At 38.5% G+C, this 18,481-nt stretch overlaps 2 protein-coding genes across 2 annotated transcripts; both read left to right on the top strand.

The window, feature by feature from the left end:
- The first annotated feature begins 1,595 nt into the window (after nucleotides 1-1,595).
- On the top strand, nucleotides 1,596-6,838 carry LOC111591930. The gene is made up of 9 exons (XM_023303860.2): nucleotides 1,596-1,648; nucleotides 3,887-3,963; nucleotides 4,380-4,754; nucleotides 4,810-5,026; nucleotides 5,085-5,302; nucleotides 5,359-5,492; nucleotides 5,911-6,065; nucleotides 6,125-6,366; nucleotides 6,431-6,838. The coding sequence occupies exons 2-9, from the start codon at nucleotides 3,910-3,912 to the stop codon at nucleotides 6,836-6,838; spliced, it is 1,803 nt and encodes a 600-aa protein (XP_023159628.2). The 5' UTR covers nucleotides 1,596-1,648; nucleotides 3,887-3,909.
- Nucleotides 6,839-11,157: 4,319 nt separating this feature from the next.
- LOC111591911 (acetylcholine receptor subunit beta-like 1) lies at nucleotides 11,158-16,758 on the top strand. Its single transcript, XM_030223766.1, has 6 exons — nucleotides 11,158-11,321; nucleotides 13,624-13,760; nucleotides 14,637-14,791; nucleotides 14,988-15,432; nucleotides 15,493-16,092; nucleotides 16,470-16,758. The coding sequence occupies exons 1-6, from the start codon at nucleotides 11,258-11,260 to the stop codon at nucleotides 16,632-16,634; spliced, it is 1,566 nt and encodes a 521-aa protein (XP_030079626.1). The 5' UTR covers nucleotides 11,158-11,257; the 3' UTR covers nucleotides 16,635-16,758.
- The last annotated feature ends 1,723 nt before the right edge of the window (nucleotides 16,759-18,481 follow it).

The raw sequence follows: 18,481 nt of genomic DNA, 5'->3' as shown, positions 1-18,481 counted from the left end.
TTTTTTAACGCAGACACGCTTCGCAAAACGTCTGCTGTAATGCGACTGAGGGCGCAATTAAAGCTGCTGCTGCTGCTGATCGGTTGCCCCACAAGTTACAGTTAAGTGCCGTTGACCTTGACGCTTTAAAGGTAATGGGTCAGCTGCACTGGCTGTGCAAGAAAAAGCAGTCGAAGCAGCAACAGTAACAGTTGCACTAGAAGTTGCAGTTGCCACATTTGTAGCAGTAAAAGCTGTGTTGCACTTCCGTCTTACACTCTGAGAAATTAGTTAACTCAAACTTGTTCTATTAACCAAATATAGAATATCAAGGCAAACAAATTATGCTGAGCTGCATTTAAAGAAAATATCCAGCGAAAATATTGAATTTACTATACTCTGTACACATTGATAAAGGGAATTACTGGGTATAATAGCTGTGTGCTAAGTTATGTAATAGTAATAAAAAGACTTGCATACAATATAGACACCATTAAGTATATATATAAATATATATATCAATTCTATGTTTTAGACAATATAAGCTGACTCTATCTTTGATCATTTATCTTTGTCCATCTGGGTCTGTCCACATTTCCTTCCCAATCATAGGCGCAGCACAGTTTTCTATAATTTAAGTACCCTTCTTTATGCTCAGTGTAGCTTCTAACGGCAAATTGCAACGAAAGTAAAGCAGCAAATGCAGATAAAGCTGTTACCAGAGCTGGCGCCCAGCCCAACTCTCTGGTTGGGTCTCTGGTTGGGTCGCCAGATAGGCTAACTGGCAGCTTCTTTCACAACAATCTGCCCATAGCTTGTGGCTGGTGCTCTCAGCTTCTAAGCTCTGGCTGGTTGGCAAAACTCTATAAAGATTTGCGCTAGCCGCGCTTCGCTTCACACCTGCGCGTAACGCGAAGAGCTGCAAAGCAAAGGCTTGGCTATCGGAACTTGGCATACGATATACGGTATACCGCATACGATATACGCTGGTCGGAATTCGTTCATAAAGGAGGGCCTCTTATGTAATGTTGGGCAACATCCATATAAAACGCTGCTGTGGCCCGGCCGCTGATTCTATTTGGCAAGTTGCACTTGAGTGATTTTTCGGGCTTCCAAAAAACCGAAAAACGAGACGGAAAAACTAACAAAACTTTGGCCGAGACGTGCAGCACGACTCAGATAGATAAATGGCATAAATGGTGTAGAAAACATCGGGCCACACATAACTGCATAACAAAATCGCGCAATATCCCAAAAGCCAAACAAGAGCAGCAGCACCAGGAGAAGAAGAAGAAGAGGAAAACCCTAACCCAGCCCAGTCGCACGCACAAGTGTTTTGTTAACGCTTTAGGCATTATTTTGGGCACGGCTCGTCAACTTTTATAGGATTTGTTAAATGTGAAGCAAAAAAAAAAGAAAATAAAATGGGCCAAGTTTTTCCATGTCAGTTGGTCAAAGTGCGTGCCACGTGAGTGATTGTGTGTGAGCTAACTATTTTAAAAACCATTAACAAATTTCGGGCGCTAAGCAAAACGAGTTAAAACTTGGAGCAGGTCAGTGCTTGGCCAGCTAAAAACCAAAAAAAAAAAAAATTGTGAAAATAAAACGTGATTAAACGTGAACGGAAGCTTAAGACAGAAAGGCAGACGCGGCTTTAGACCTACAGAAGGTGAGTACTGCTTTAAAACTATGGTTATTAAAGCCTTTAATAAAAGATATTTTTGCTTTACGGACTATAGCTTTATTATTTGACTATGAAAAACTAAAAACTGACTTGTAAAATATGTTGAACTTGATTTAGTTATTTTTATTTTAAAGTCAAGTAGAGTATTCATTTTATTATTTATTGAATATATTTAAATACTATAATTTAAATTACAAATAATATTTTTTTTCATTTTTATAAAAAAAAACTTCGCGATTTTCTATGAAAATTACGAAAATAAATTTTTTTTAGAATATTTCAAACTATATATGTTAAAAACAAGTTAAAGTTTGGAGCAAACTTTGCTACATGATGAAAAAAATAAAAATAAAAAGTCAAGTGTCATATAAAATCTTAAATTAATATCATATCTAATATTTCCCTTCTGAAATCATTTTTAAGTACATATGAATTGAATTCTTGAGCTCTCATAAGTTCAGCAATAAACGGCACACGTTAAGTCTTTCTTATCAAAGGCTCATCCTATGCACATCTAAGAGACTCTCAACCATTACAGTTATTTTTTGTTTGTCTAATAACCAAGCCCACTTCTTTTAAGACATCTTAAGTCTTATTCTTAAGTCATTCAAAGTCATTTAATTACTGTCTAACTAAAAGCACGCATTAACTTTAAGTTGCGGTCAATAAACCTAGAGATAAAGAAAGAACAACAAACTGTCAACTGTCAAACGGTTCGTGTTAGACTCGTGCTTTAGCCATAACGTGCAGATACCGTTAGCATTGCTAACATTGTAGGTGAATGCGTGGTAAGAAAACAAAGCTTGAACGGCTGGCTCAAGGTCAGGCAACAACAATTAAAAATAATTACGAGGCAGTTGCGGAGGCGAAGGAGGAGCTGAGCATTAAAGAACAGCAATGCGAACATACAAAAAAAAAAAATATATATAAATAAATGTTAAAAAATATAAAAAAATAATGAAAGCCAAAAACCGAAACCGAAACCGCAAAAAAAAAACTATTGCATAACAGATGTAAAACCAAAGCGAACCCCGAATCAGCAAATAAACAAAACAAACAAAGAGCAGCAGAAGCCAAACCTACAGTAATTATAACAAGAAAGAAGCGCTTACTCTAATGGCAGACCAAAAATTGAATACCCTAGCGACTGGAGGGGAAATTTACTGGGCATAAGTTTAAGTCAACTTGAATCTAGTTAACTTAAAGCTAAAGCTTAGATTCTGGTACACAAGAAATACTTAGAACTGATCGTTAATATGATATCATATGATATCATATGATATGATATGATATGATATGATATGATATGATATGATGATGTGATTCTGATATAAACAAACTTTCAAGTTATGATTTTTTAATTGAAGCAAAGACTAGCTCTTAGGACACACATATGGCTGTATCAAAGTAATTTTAATATGAATTGAAATTGGTATAAATATCGAATGTACATAGAAAGACATAGCTTTAATATTATTACTATATAGTCGATCGATATTCATTATGACAGCTTTATATATTAACTACAGCAGGTATATATTAACTATGTATAACATTTATATTTACGCTGCAGCAAATAGAAGCAAGCCTAGAGACTTCTGTGTATAGAAGCAGCCATAGCTCAATAAATTCTTCAGTCAAAACTATTTATGAATTCAACACATGCTTAGACTACATATTTGATGACTCTAGTTACATGCCCTCTGGCAGTGTATTAACAACAACAATTAAGCAAACGGCGTGCGTTTTTACAGCTAGGTATAAAGCGCAGTCAAGCATTTGTGCGGAGGTGTTGGCAAGGTAAAGGCGAGAGGAGAGGCGTGGCAGGCAGCGAGGCAGACGAACCGAATCACAGTTGCGACTGTGTGATTCATGAAGAACTAATCTCAAGAAGGGTTCTACATGCGTGGCTTTGGCTATAATTTTTTAATTAAAGCAAAGCATTTAGCTGACAGTCTGAGTTTTATGCCTTCGACCTTAACGCCATTGTCAGCTATTGTTCTGGGCGACAGCGCGCTGATGCTGTTGACGTTGCTGATGTTGCTGATGTTTATGTTCCTCGCATATTGACCATAATTAATTTATGAACCAAACAAACTTCCTTCCTGCCATGCTACGCATGCCGCTGACGTGTTGGCGATGCATCCAGGCTGAACAGAACACAAGGTTCTTGTTATTATTTGGCCTTCCAATAATGATTATATTGAATATTTATCTTTGCAGCTTCGACTAGTTGCGTGTGAGACATGAAGCTGTGCAGATTTGCGGGCTATTTGCTGCTGCTAATGCAGTTGCTGCGGGTAAGTCAAGACCTATGGCAAATGTTCTCAATTTGCCTTTCACTATTGCGCCAAGCAAGTTTGTTGCCTAAGTCTTTTGTTTGCTGCTGCATTCGCATAGAGGCAAATCAGTTGAAAAAAAAACTAATCTATTTAACAGTTAAACTGCATTCTAAGAACGAACTTCCTGATTATGCTAAGCAGCATACAGCACATGAACCGTAACCAAATCGCGTTGGCCAATCGCCCCGGTCTAACGGATATGCTTTGCCATATTGCGTAGCTTCCCAGTTCAGCGGAAGAGATGGCGTTGCACAAATTATGTGGCCTGCCTGCCATTTCTTAATCAATGATGCAGCTGTTTTCAAACGAAAGACTTAAGACACAAACTTGCTTGATTTTACTTATGGCAATTGTGCATACCCGTTTTTCTGCAGCAGCCGGAGCCCAGTCGTAGCATTGAACTGAGCACCGACTATGCCATAGTGAGCAAGGCAGCGGTGGCCACCACCACAGCAGCACCGACGCCAACACCCGCTGCACCACCTGGTCGCAGCTTCAAAGGTCGCATACAGACGACAACGCCACGCTCTGCCTCGAAGCGGCAGGCCCGTCCGCTGGCTAGCAACACCTCAGATGAACCTCAGCAGCAGCTGGTGTCAATTTCATCAAAATCGTATATCTCTGGGCCCACCACACCGCCCTCCAAGCTGGCCAAGCGTGCTGGACTGCCGGCACAGAAGAAATTCGCCAAGGATGTGCGCAATCGCAGCAGCCTGGCTGTGGAGCGAAACAGGCTGCAGCACGAGGTGGTGAGTGAGTGAGGACTACAATCACTGACTTGGTATAACAAGATTCTCATTCTAGCCCGATCACGTGCCCGATTCATCTGGCTATGTGCCACAGCGCATTGGGCATCCCGTGCATTTGGAATACGGCTCAACTGGCGTGGACTCAAGTGGAGCTCCAACAGGCAGTGCGGGCTATCATGCGGCGCCCTATGAGGGCAGCAAGTGGCACGAGGAATACTGGGAGCAGGACTACTCCGGGCAACAGTACGCGCACAACAGCACCCGAGTGCAGCGTAAGTGCTCAACTAACTGTATCTAAATTTAGTCTAATTCACGTCTAATGCCCGACAGATATTGAAGCTGAATGCCAAGATGATTATATGAAAATACGCATTGGCTTCAATGGCTCATTCAGTGGCTTGCTCTATTCTGCTGGCTATGCGTACGATCCCGATTGCATGTACATCAATGGCTCTGGCAGGGACTACTACGAGTTCTACATACAATTGAATCGCTGCGGCACCCTGGGCAAGAATACTCTGCAGGAAGAGAGTCGCAAGAATCCCACAGTGCGTATGCTTCATATATATCGTTTTTATGTACTATATATATGTATATATTGCAGAACTTTATGTGGAACACAGTTACTGTTCAGTATAATCCGCTGATCGAAGAGGAGTATGATGAACATTTCAAGGTCACCTGTGAATATGGCTATGATTTCTGGAAGACCGTCACGTTTCCCTTCTTAGATGTGGAGTAAGTTTTTCCATAACTAGAAATCGTTCAGTAGAAATCAGATTAAGTTGTGTGATGTATCTTCTAGTATATATATATAGTATAATATTCCAATTTAGATATATTTTTGTGAAGTCGTATCTCTATCTCTCTATATCTCTAGTTCTCTATCTCTCCATCTCTCTATCTCTTTATCTCTCTATGCCTCTTTCTCTCTATCGCTTTATATCTCTATCGCTGTTTATCTATGTTTATCTATCCCTCTATCTCAGTATCTCTCTATCCCTCCATTTGTCTATCTCTTAGGTATTTTCCATTTCTTAGTGAACTACCTCAAATTTCAGTCATTTATCTGTTACGGAGGAAGTATCTCCCAATTGTTAGCCTTATTCCGCTATATATACAGTCAATATCTAATTCTTTTGCATTTTTCTTATAGAGTTGCAACAGGCAATCCGGTGGTGTTCACTCTCAGCCCACCTGAGTGTTATATGGAGATCCAGAATGGTTATGGCATTGGTGGACCACGTGTAACTGGTCCAGTGCGCGTGGGCGATCCTTTGACGCTGATCATCTATATGCGAAGCAAATATGGTGTGTATACTTCACACAACTGTAATAATTGTGTTACTTAATTATCCTCTCCCTTTTAGACGGCTTTGATATAGTTGTGAATGATTGCTATGCGCACAATGGGGCCAACAAGCGCATTCAGTTGATTGATCATCAGGGCTGTCCCGTGGACGACAAGCTTATCTCACGCTTCAGGGGCTCCTGGTCGGATTCGGGCGTGTTCGAGACGCAGGTGTATGCTTATATGAAAACCTTTCGTTTTACGGGCTCTCCGGCGCTGTACATTGAGTGCGATGTGCGCATGTGCCATGGGCGTTGTCCGGTAAGATGATCACAGAGCAGGTTTTGACTCTGAAAGCTATTTATATAATCTTGTTCGTTCGCAGAGTCAGCCTTGTCACTGGCGCAACTTGAAGGCCGTCACCAAACGCGACACGTCTAACATGACAGCAACGAATTTGTCGCTGCCACCGCTCTCAGACGCTGCAATCGAAGCTACAGAGAGTCCGGCACAAGCTTCGCTCTCGGAGAATGTGAATCTGTTTCAGTCGCTCCGCGTGCTGCAGGAGGGCGAATCCGATGGCGACGATGTCTATGCTCATCGCCAGGCAAAACCACAGTTACCGCATCAGACTTGCCTGAAGACCTCCACCTTCTCAGCACTGACAGCCAGCTGCTCGGCGCTACTTTGTGTGCTGACTGTGATGCTGTTCATAGCCTGCTCTCGGCTGAAGAGACGCAAGCAGTCCACGCTGTACGACTCCTATATAGCACATAAGGGGCAGATTGATTGACACATGATTGACAGTTGAATATGCTAATAGACATGGCTGGGTAGTTTAGGGTCAACTGGAGTTTTGTAAATAGTTTTTATGGCATAAAATAAGAATGTACCAACGAAGTTTTGTTCGCTCATATTTAGCTGTCGGTCTTAAAATAATAAACAATTAAATTTAGCAGTGATTTGTGTAAGATTTCTGGAGGTTTTTCGAATTCATACTTTGCTGCGCTTAGTGAAATTTGAGTTAACAAAAAGTGTTGCCTACTTTCGTGCGCGTGATTTTAAAGCGTTTGACTATGACTGAAGTGGAAAAGTAAATTTGATTTGATTTATATTTTTAATGATCTTTCAAGAATTATTTTTGTTTAATTTTCTATTTTAAATATTTTTAGTTTGTAAAATATGTTTCGTACATTAGTTAGAGCTGATTAGGCAAATCTTATTTGAGGAGCGTATCTCGCTCGGTAGTATTTTTAGCCTTTGATAAGCTTAATAACTTATGAACATATCATCAGCAAATGAGTAACTTAAATATAGTTGTTATTATGCTGCTCTTAGTTCAAGTCGCTTTATTCAAAAGGGTTGCCTACTTTCAGGCAGTTTATTAAAGTCATTGAGCGATATCTCTTAGCTGTTATTATCAAATAGAAATTTTAAAAAATCGAAAGTAAAGGCATTCGGTATATATAATTATATAATACAATACTTAAACTATTACGCATACATTTTACATTGTTTATAACAGCTACAGGTAGTCATTTGTTTACTCATAAAAATGGTTGCCTACTTTCAGGCAGTTCAATTATTTTCTGCTCTGCTGGGTGGCAGTTGCAAAATGGCGTTAACTTTAAACCCTATTAAGGCCGTGGCATGTGCGGCCCATGAGGAAGCAATAAGGCAGCTAACTTGTGTCACCTGCTGCACTTCCTTATTGGAGTGCCCCTTGAAAATGGGGCTGCCTCGTAACAGAAATGCACAACTTTGTGAACGTGTGTCAAATCGTGTTCGATTTATGTGCCAAGCTGTATTTTACCATTTGGTTTGTGGGTTATTTGTTGTGTTGCTGTTGTTGGTCGTGCGCTTTGCTGCATGATTTTCGATCATTGTTGTTGCTGTTGTTAGGTTTGACACAAATTTTGAGCGCTGCGGCGCGCCGCAAAATATTGCCCAAAGTGTTAATATGGTTGAGGACTTTTAATGTTGCCCAACTGCCGCAGCAGCAGCAGCAGTAGTAGCAGCAGCATCAACTGTCGGTAGACTTTTGCTAATTGTGCAATTTTCGGTGAGTTGCTCATTTTGGACTGTTTTTTTTTTTTTTTTGTTTTGTTTTGCTTCTATGTGTTTCTTTTGTATTAATATGCAGTTGCTGTTGGCTAGAGTCTTGGCATCTGCGCAAGAATCTTTGGTGCAAAAATTAACACGAATTCATACAAGTGTTTTGTCTGCAAGTGTGCCTGGCTAATTAATTTATTTAGCTATGAGAAGCAAACAACACAAAAGGCAGTCTAAATGTTTATGGTATCACATTACGTTTCTATTAACGTTTCGCGAATTATTATTTATTACATTCACACACAACGAATTTGCATAGAATGAGGCATGTACAATTCAAATATTATAAACCCACATATATTTATATATATATATATAAATATATTTATAAATATGTCTTAAGCTTATGATTAATTGTTTTTTAAAATCAGAAGAGCCAAGCGGATGCTAAGCCAAATAATTAAGCAATCCATTAAAACAAATTGCTGTCAGTCAAAATATGCTCCAAAAAAAATGTAGAAAAAATAAACAAATTGTTTGATGTATTTATCATTTAATTTTAACAGCTTTATATTTATAAAAAAATTTAATTAAAATTAAAATTGATAAATTATTTTTTTTTTAAATGTACACAGTTAAGTGTTTGTAGTTAAACTATGTTGTACATTTTAGTAAAGCTGGGAATGCGGCTGTTTTTTTTATTTTTATTTTTTATGAAGTTATGATGCGTCACAAAAACTTAAGCTTATGATGTGCGCTTTGCATATAATTTGGGCAAATTCAAGTAATCTGTGCTCCAAAAATATTTAAAAAAATAAAAAGTATTGTTTTAGGTGCTTAGGTATGCATAACAGTAAAGCTACGCCCAGTTGTTAGGTAAGCAGATCTGTGTACTTTTGTAGGCCATCTGCGGCACGTCGCAACCTTGAAAGCAGCTGCCATCCCGAAAAGTGTTTCAATCGAATGCAGTCAATAATTAAGTAGAAAACTTTGATGGAATAGCTATACAAAAGATCAGAATGAAAAAAAAAAAAAAAAAACAAAAAATATTAATATCATGTAATTTGCGTTGGCGTTTCAAACGTGATTTTTATCGGAGTCAGACTCAACAGCAAATGCAATTGCAACTGCAACTGCTGGTGGTGGTGGTGCTGCTGCTGCCGCTGCTGATGATGTGTGGTGACACCAAATAGGCAGCCAAATTGCGCCAACTACAACAAAAGCTAAAGATTGAGTTTTTATGCGCGCTTGGCGACCTTAGCGTTTGTTTTTCTCTTTGCTGATGCTGATGCTACCTCTGACAGAGTCCAAGTTGTCTTCGTTTGCTCATGTATCATACGTTTGTAGTCGTTGTTGTTTTTTTTTCTATGCGGCACGTTCGTGGCCTGAGTCTTTCGTTTGCATTGTATTGCGCTGTCATGCGCTCATATGAAGGCATCAACAATGCAAAAATATGCTTTCATTACCAAACGTCTAACACGCGGCTTTAGTTGGCATGCATTAAGTTATTTTTCTCTTCTTATTTTTACTTATATAATATTTTCATACACACAATTTATTTCTATTTCTTAAATAAATTTTAAGCGATTGTTCTCCAACAAATTGCGCTGGCATCTGTCAATGCCTGCATGCGGAAGGGGTTCTTGCAATTAAAAGCTAGTTAAGCGACTTCGAATGCGAATGCGAGTGCAGCCATTAAAATATATTACATATACAGTGGAGCCTCTTCATTGTGGATCAGTGTGCAGCATTGTAAAATTTTTCTATTGCACTCATATTTTAGGGATTTATATATTTTTCTATCATTTAATTATTTATATTTTAAATACATTTATTTACCTTTTTCAAATATATATTGTGTTCAGTTAAATAAATAAACTAATTTATTTTATAACTATTTTTATTATTTAATTTTTATGTAATATTTTTTAAAAACTTTTGAATGTTGTTATTTTTATTTTAAATTTGTATATTATGTATTAATTTTTTTAAAGATAATAATTTTTTTTATTTATTTGTGTTTTATATATTGTATCGATTGTTTAATTTATTAAAAATAAGTACTTGTTTTTAAAGTATTATTAATAATATTTTTCTATATATTTTTTACTAATTTATCTTTCGGTCCAAGCATTTTGGTATAACTAATGAAGATTTCGTTAGCTATGGCAGGCTGACATAAGCAAAAACAAAAAAATGTTAATTTGTCTTCAAAAATCTAACAATTTTTTTTTCCCAATTTTCATAACTAGTTAAGATGTACTGTGTAACTATTTGAAATATGAACTGTGCTTGCTCAGCTGTTTGTTTTTGTTTCTGTTTTTTAGTTAAGGTGCGTAACGAAAGCTTAGGACAAGTTTATGATGCGGATTTTGCATATCATTTGGGCGCCATGAGGAACTGTTTGCTGTGTATTAATGCTAGCTTCTGGCTATAATGATTAAATCGTAAACAACGTTAACGCCCTGTTGACCTTTATGTCTAGCTGGTGTCATAATTAAACAGATTTAAAAAAAGCAAAAATGTGATTTAGATTGAGGAAGTGCGTTCATTGGAGCAGTACTTTTCCCATGCACTGTGTAAGTGCTTTTAGAGATGTTGGCAGCTCTGCCTTTGGCAGGTAAACAAAGCCAGCAACAGCTGTGAGCTGATGCCGGACAAGGCCAACCCTTAAAGAACACAACGTGTGTCTTTTGTTTACAAACTGCGTGAGCCACCCTGCCAGCCGACACTTTTATCCGCTCTCTCTCTTTCTTTCTCTGGGAGATGAAGAGCGGTTGGGCAAATGCGCCTGCGCCTGCTCAGCTGCTGTGCGCATCAACTGAGATTCTGCTCGCATCTCATTGATTTTTATCCAGAGTCCAGAAAACGAGTTTCAGCTTAATCCGCACCCAAACTGCCGCAGTTCAAGTTGGAAAATTCGGCCAGGCCGCAGAAAAGTTGCCGAAAATTTGTGGAAAAATCAAAAAACACCTTAGCAAAACTAAGGTAGAGTGAAAATTGAAAAATTCAATAGAAAAACGAGTGATATATAGTTATTCTTTGTACGCTGCCAGTGTGGAATTTACATATATATAAATAAATATATATATAAATAAATATATATAGCTATGCCTGGTCTGCATATTAAATAGGAAGACAACTGCCAGAAGCAAGGACAATGGATTTATTTGCCAGGACTTGGCTGCTGTGCAGCATCATGTCGCTGCTATTGATTGCACGAGGTACGTGTGCGGGGTTGTGGCACTTGCCTCTATTGTCGGGGGTTATATAACGAGGCGACGCTCGTAAAGTAAACTCTTAACATATATAACAATATATATATTTTGAAAATATATTTTTTTTGTAAGCCAAGAAACTAGCAAATTTTACAGCAATGATTTGATTTTTTTCTTAAATTTAATACAAAACGCGCAAGCAGCGACGCCTTGACAAATTCCGCAAGTCTTCTAATTAGCCAACAAAAGCAGCAACAAACAACAGCCAACAGCCAGCCTCGGCCTCTGCCTCAGCCTCAGCCGCAGCCTTAGCCACAGCAACCAACCTCAGCCTCAGCCTCTGCCTGTGCCTGTGCCTGTAGTACATATATATAACTATAGTTAGGCATCCAAACAACAACAACAACAACAACAACAACAACAACATCAACTATGTTTAAATAAGTATAACCACACAATCGACTCGACTGTGGATTGAACTGAGACTTGAGGAATTTGCCAAAGCGTCACTGCTGCAGCGCTGCCAAAAAGAAAATCATTAAAAAAATACGACTGCGCCGATCATTAAATGCAACTCTTCAAAATTTTATATGCCATATAAGCGATATACTCCTAATCATTAGTAGCCATAGACTCTCTCTCTCTCTCTCTCTCTTTCTGTCTTTCTCCTAGCACCCGCTCTTTAATCTATATATAAACTAAATATATATATCAAATGCAGCTTAGATCTTCTAGCTATATAGCTACTCTATAACAATATATTTACCTCAAATGCTTTAGCATACTATTTATATACTTTTTAACTCCTATACCCTAACTTTTAAATACTCTATCAAGCAACTATTTTCATACCAATCCACCTAATCTTAGCGACATTTTTTAGCCTATCTCTGCTTTTGTAATTAACAACTTTTCCCTTCCACCAAAAAATGAAATTATGAATTACTGCAAAGCGTAGCAGATGGATACACATGAAAAGCAACTGAAACTATTTATGAAAACCAAATCGAAATTTTGAAATTGAAAATGAACAAAACAAAAGAAAACAAAAAGATTTCTGTATCAACTGCCGAATCTTAATTCATACTCCTTCTGTTCTGAGCAGTCCAATCTAGCGAATATCTCTCTATCTATCTCTCTAACTGTAAGTGTTTAGTCATAGTTTGTGAAAAGCAGAAGCCCCAAGACGCGGTGTGTACTTAGAGCTAATACACACACATACTCAAACACATACATGTATACATACATACACCTACATTCATGTACTCCCCTCACTCCGCCCCTGCTCATCTAATTAAATAGCTTAACTGCAACTTGAAACTCTGCGAATACCCTATAGACAAACATATATGTGTATATATAAGATATAGGCAGCTGCCGTTTGTGCTCTATATAACACACAAGCATAACCCGGTCACACACTCGCGCGCGCACTCACACACACATACATATACATAGCAGGGACATTGCCATGCAGCATCCGCATCCCAGTTTTCTGCACATGAGCTCTGCAGCTTTTCAGCTGTCAGCAGAGAGAGCGCGCAAAGACATTCGCTCTCTCGCTAGCTCTCTCTCTCTCTCCCTCTCTCCTTTCTCTCTCTCTCTCCTTAGCTGTCGGATAAACCTAGCTGTCAATGATTGTCATCTAGTTAAGCATTTTAGAGTTGTTCTTTTTATGTAGAGCAGTTGTAGGGCAGCCCTTTAGTCGAGCACACCCGTTTCGCACCGTTATTGTAACTAGCTCTAGGACTGTAAATTATCGAAAGAGGTCCTTGCATTACAGAGAACACTGTGCGCGCTGGAAGTGCTTTGCAATTGGTTTCTAGCGCGCACAGCTGCTGAGTGCAAAGGCGTCAGATGCGGCGTATACGCAACGTAGGCTCCAAACAGACAACCAAGCACAACAACACTATCTACAACAACAACAACCACAACAACAATGTCATCTTTAATTTTCCCTAGTTGAAAGCTTTTAAAAGAATCGGCGTTAAGTCTCTAACTTTATAAACTAGTCAAAAAGAAAAACGAGCTCTGCCTCGCTCTCTCTCTCTGTCTCTCTCTCTCTATCTACCTATCTCTATCTCTGTCTCTTATTTGAAACATAAACAACAACTACAACAACTAACAACAACATTAAAGAAAGAAAAATTGTGCTCATATATGTTTGTTATATGCTTTTTTTCCTATTCTGTGTCTTCTTCTTCCTCATTTTGTACTCTTTTAATTTGGTTTTAATTTTGTTTGTGTTTCTTCTTCTTCTTCTTCCTGTTCCTTTTTGTGTGTGTATTCTTCTGTTTTGTGTTTTTAGTCAGTGCATCCGAAGACGAAGAGCGCCTGGTGCGTGACCTCTTTCGAGGCTACAATAAACTCATACGACCCGTACAAAATATGACACAAAAAGTTGGAGTAAGATTTGGTTTGGCGTTCGTACAGCTAATCAATGTCGTAAGTGTTCCATAACAATCAAAAATACCAAAAAAAAAAAAAACAAAAACAATTACTAAATACCACAAGTAATAGAAAAATAAACCCAAAAACAAATACTAACTTTTTAGTAGCGTGTAAAAACTGTTCCATAAATAATACTAATTCTTGAGTTTTGTTGCTGCAAATACACGCACAGTGCGCCCCAGCCACGCCCTCCGCCCTTACACGCATGCACATAGCATCGGTATATAGATGTACATATCTATGCTATAAATCCAGTATGTCGAACCAGTGGGCGTGGCTAGCCCGCCAGCCAATTTCTTTGAGTTTTGGTTTATGCTTTGTAAATACTTAAAAATTACACGTGTGTTGCCTTGACTTTGTATTTGTATGTTTGTAGTGAAACTTCATGCCTAGCATAATTACGATTACTAACAACTTAAAAACTTACTAACAAACTAAAAATAATCAATTGATTGCATTCTTAACAATTAACAACTTAACTAACAAAACTTATATACCAAACAACAACAACAACAACATCAAGAACAAATGCAAATAATGTCTTAACTTAACCTTCCCACCCGCTCTCTCAACTGTGTTTCTCTGTCCAAAAAAAAAAAAAACAAACGAAAAACAAAAATATATATTCGCATTGATTCGCTCGAATCACAACTATATATACATATATATTTATATATATGTATACAAATATATATATATTGCGTATACGCAACGTATTGCGGCGTATTGAACGATCGATTCTCTGATACAACCACCACCACCACCAAACCATCACCACAACCAACCAACCACCATCATCTCAAAAAATCTCAATCAAAAACAAAAAAAAACCTTATTCGAAAATCGAACTGAAATTGAATTGAAACCAAGAATGAGAAAAATCAAATTATGAAATCAAACGTTTGGTTACGTTTGGTTTGGTACGACTATCAGCTGCAATGGGATGAGGCTGACTACGGCGGAATCGGGGTGTTGCGTCTGCCCCCGGATAAGGTTTGGAAGCCGGACATTGTGCTCTTCAATAAGTGAGTAAATGGCTTTAACTCTACTAACTCAACCTCGCCAAAAACTCTCCACCAACTCTCTCTATCTCTCTCTCTCTCTCTGAATAAATAACTATATAATCTATTGTACAATGTGTTGAATGTTTACTGTACTTAGGAGTTCAGTCCGTAATCATGTCAGCTACTAATTCACCTCTCACTTTTTCCCCATGTCCAGTGCCGATGGCAACTACGAGGTGCGCTACAAGTCCAACGTCTTGATCTATCCCACGGGCGAGGTGCTCTGGGTTCCGCCCGCAATTTATCAGAGCTCCTGCACAATAGATGTCACCTACTTCCCGTTCGATCAGCAAACGTGCATCATGAAATTCGGCTCGTGGACGTTCAATGGCGATCAGGTCTCGCTGGCCCTGTACAACAATAAGAATTTCGTGGATCTGTCCGATTATTGGAAGTCGGGTACCTGGGATATTATCGAAGTGCCCGCTTATCTGAATGTCTATGAGGGCGATAGCAATCACCCAACCGAGACGGATATCACTTTTTACATTATCATCAGACGCAAAACTCTGTTCTACACGGTCAATTTAATTCTTCCCACGGTGCTGATCTCATTCCTTTGCGTGCTCGTCTTCTACTTGCCAGCAGAGGCGGGAGAAAAGGTACGCAAAATTGATTCGATTTGCTTTGGTTTCCTTCAGTCATATATATTTTGATCGTAGGTCACGCTAGGCATTAGCATTTTGCTGTCACTGGTTGTGTTCCTGTTGCTTGTGTCAAAGATCTTGCCACCTACATCGCTGGTGCTGCCGCTGATCGCCAAGTATTTGCTCTTCACCTTCATTATGAACACGGTGTCCATTCTCGTCACGGTCATCATTATCAATTGGAATTTCCGTGGACCGCGCACTCACCGCATGCCCATGTGGATACGTTCGGTGTTCCTGCACTATTTGCCCGCCTTTCTGCTAATGAAGCGTCCGCGCAAGACCCGCCTACGCTGGATGATGGAAATGCCCGGCATGAGCATGCCCGCCCATCCACATCCCTCTTACGGCTCGCCCGCCGAGTTGCCCAAGCATATCAGCGCGATTGGCGGCAAGCAGTCGAAAATGGAAGTGATGGAGCTCTCGGATCTGCATCATCCCAATTGCAAGATCAATCGCAAGGTGAACAGCGGCGCCGAGCTTGGCCTGGGCGATGGCTGTCGGCGCGAGAGCGAGTCCTCCGACTCCATACTGCTCTCCCCCGAGGCCAGCAAGGCAACGGAGGCGGTCGAATTCATAGCCGAGCATCTGCGCAACGAAGATCTCTACATACAGGTGGGTAGGGATAGTATGGACATGCCTTAGGGCATGTCTTGCAGGGCTTTAAATTCTTCCATTCTTTCATGTCCTTCACTTTGGCTACATCCCTCAATTGCTTCAACTGTTTCCATTATTTCAATTTCTTCTTAAAGGAATTGAAATAGTTGAAATAGGTAAACCTATGGAACGATCTGAAACATGTGGATGAGAACAAATAATGTTTCAATTCCATCTATTCCTTTTATTTTTTAACTGTTTCTATGCCGTCAATTTCTATACCTCTTTCAAATGTTTCAATTCCTTGAGCTCCCAAAACTCTTTCGACTCTTTCAACTTCTTCCACTCCACTCTCAACCCTTTTCAACTCTTTCCATTCCTTCAACTCTTCACAGACTCGCGAGGATTGGAAGTACGTGGCCATGGTGATCGATCGCTTGCAGCTGTATATTTTCTTCATTGTGACCACGGCGGGCACCATTGGCATACTGATGGATGCGCCACATATCTTCGAGTATGTCGATCAGGATCGCATCATTGAGATCTATCGTGGAAAGTAAGCAAGCCGAAGCCACACAACGCGCCACTCATTGGGGCACACAACTAAAAGGTTAAACATTGCAAACGCAACAATAAAAAACAAAAAAACAAAAAACAAAATGAAAACAAAAACGAAAACGATTTAAGCGGATTTTTAGATTTTAATATTTAATAGAAAAGTAAAAAACAAACACGAATTGGCAAATGCAAATTTTACCAACTATAAAAGTTAATAAAGACAATTATCTCATTAAAGCTTCGACATTTAGGCATAGAATTCACTAAAAGAATCAAATCAAACAAAGTTAATCAATCGCAACTAAATAAAATACAAAAAGCAAAAAAGAAAGCAAAGCAAAATCAACTAGTGGAATTGTGCAAGAGTTTTGTTTGTTAATACAATGTACGACTAATAAATAATAGAATTGGTTTAGTTTAAGCCGTAATGAACAGTGACAGCAGCGGGAGTGTTTTCAACTTGTTATGTTAGAAGGTTAAGCAAACGTATTTAAGATTAAAAACTAAACACAATTTGTAAATGCTTCACGCACAACAAACTATGAAAACACCCAAAATGAGTTGCCATAAGATTAAAAACCAAAATATTTCAAATATCGAACTTCAAATTTCAAATGAAAAATGAAAAATAAAATTGAAAAACCACAGCAAACACACATAAAAACCTGTAGACAGTACACCACAGCAAAGCCAAACAACACGAAAACCAATAAAAATGCAAAGTTAATTAATAAAAAAACAAAAACAAACAAACACAAACAAGCTAGCACGAGGCTGGCTTGTGGATACCCTGTACACATGCTTGACACCATGAACAATTTATTTAAAAATGTGTTTATTTTCCTATTCGTTAGGTAAAAGGAAATATTATTTTCAAATATTTAAGGAAAATCTAAATACGGAAACTTTGAGCTGAATTAAGCAATATTTCTGAGGAATCGCTTAACCAGGTTAACAGTATTCGGTTCTCTGCATTTCTTGCTTATAATAAGCTCATAAGATAAAGCAAACTAGGGAAACTGCCGCAGGAATGGATACTCCTGCACTTAGTGGTTTTCATACACTAAAACTAAGTCATGCAATGTGACATATAAGTAGTTTTTTTAGAGTTGTGCAGCTTTGAGCTGGCAGCGCTGCTTTATTTGATAGCTCAATTAACAGCCGAAAGTTGGCTTTTGTGGCGCCTGGTAAGACATTTTACTATTTGTAAAATGTACACCATAGCAATGGTTGCAAATTGTTGATAATGGTTCTGTTTGTCAAACTTATTGTGCAGTTCGTACATTTTATGGCCTAATGATGAAGGCCGTCTTTGGTTGAATTGATACGCATATAAGTAGAATTGTTGCATGTATTGAGAATAATCCTCGAGCTATTAACGAAACACTGAGGCTTGCTCTTTGATCTGCTTTATGGGCTGATGGAGTCATTGGTCCATATGTCTTCAAAGAGTATGATGTTTATGATTCTGGAGTTTGTATTAGTAGGTGTTTCAAATTACTTCTTATAAGCACCAACCGATCCTTCTTTCACTCAAAATTTAATGTCATAGATTGTTTTATTTATTACATTTCAATTTATTAATATAATAAATAGTTTTAAGTCCTTAATTATTATTTACACTTACGTAACTCTTAAAAAAACATCAAGAATGCGTCTTTTATGTGCCATAAACTTTTCATATTACCCTCGTGTTATATATTGTTGCACATGCGAATCTCTGTTTCTCTGTTTCACGTATTTTAGCTGATAAACAATATACCCATTTATATGCATTCAGCTGCCAATTGGGTATTCAAACACAAACTAAAAGAAAACTGGCTCAGCGCATTGCGCATTCGCCGCGTAA

The sequence above is a fragment of the Drosophila hydei genome, unplaced genomic scaffold (assembly GCF_003285905.1).
Source record: "Drosophila hydei strain 15085-1641.00,03,60 unplaced genomic scaffold, DhydRS2 tig00000283-arrow-arrow-pilon, whole genome shotgun sequence".
In the NCBI taxonomy this organism is placed as follows: domain Eukaryota; kingdom Metazoa; phylum Arthropoda; class Insecta; order Diptera; family Drosophilidae; genus Drosophila; species Drosophila hydei.
This window is presented reverse-complemented; position numbering and strand designations above follow the sequence as displayed.

Coding starts and splice junctions, on each gene's coding strand:
- LOC111591930 (XM_023303860.2), top strand. CDS start 3,910: ATGAAGCTGTGCAGATTTGCGGGCTATTTGCTGCTGCTAATGCAGTTG. Junction 5,027..5,084: donor CAACAGCACCCGAGTGCAGC/GTAAGTGCTCAA, acceptor AATGCCCGACAG/ATATTGAAGCTGAATGCCAA. Junction 5,493..5,910: donor TTTCCCTTCTTAGATGTGGA/GTAAGTTTTTCC, acceptor TTTTTCTTATAG/AGTTGCAACAGGCAATCCGG.
- LOC111591911 (XM_030223766.1), top strand. CDS start 11,258: ATGGATTTATTTGCCAGGACTTGGCTGCTGTGCAGCATCATGTCGCTG. Junction 13,761..14,636: donor TCGTACAGCTAATCAATGTC/GTAAGTGTTCCA, acceptor ATTGAAACCAAG/AATGAGAAAAATCAAATTAT. Junction 15,433..15,492: donor CAGCAGAGGCGGGAGAAAAG/GTACGCAAAATT, acceptor TTTTGATCGTAG/GTCACGCTAGGCATTAGCAT.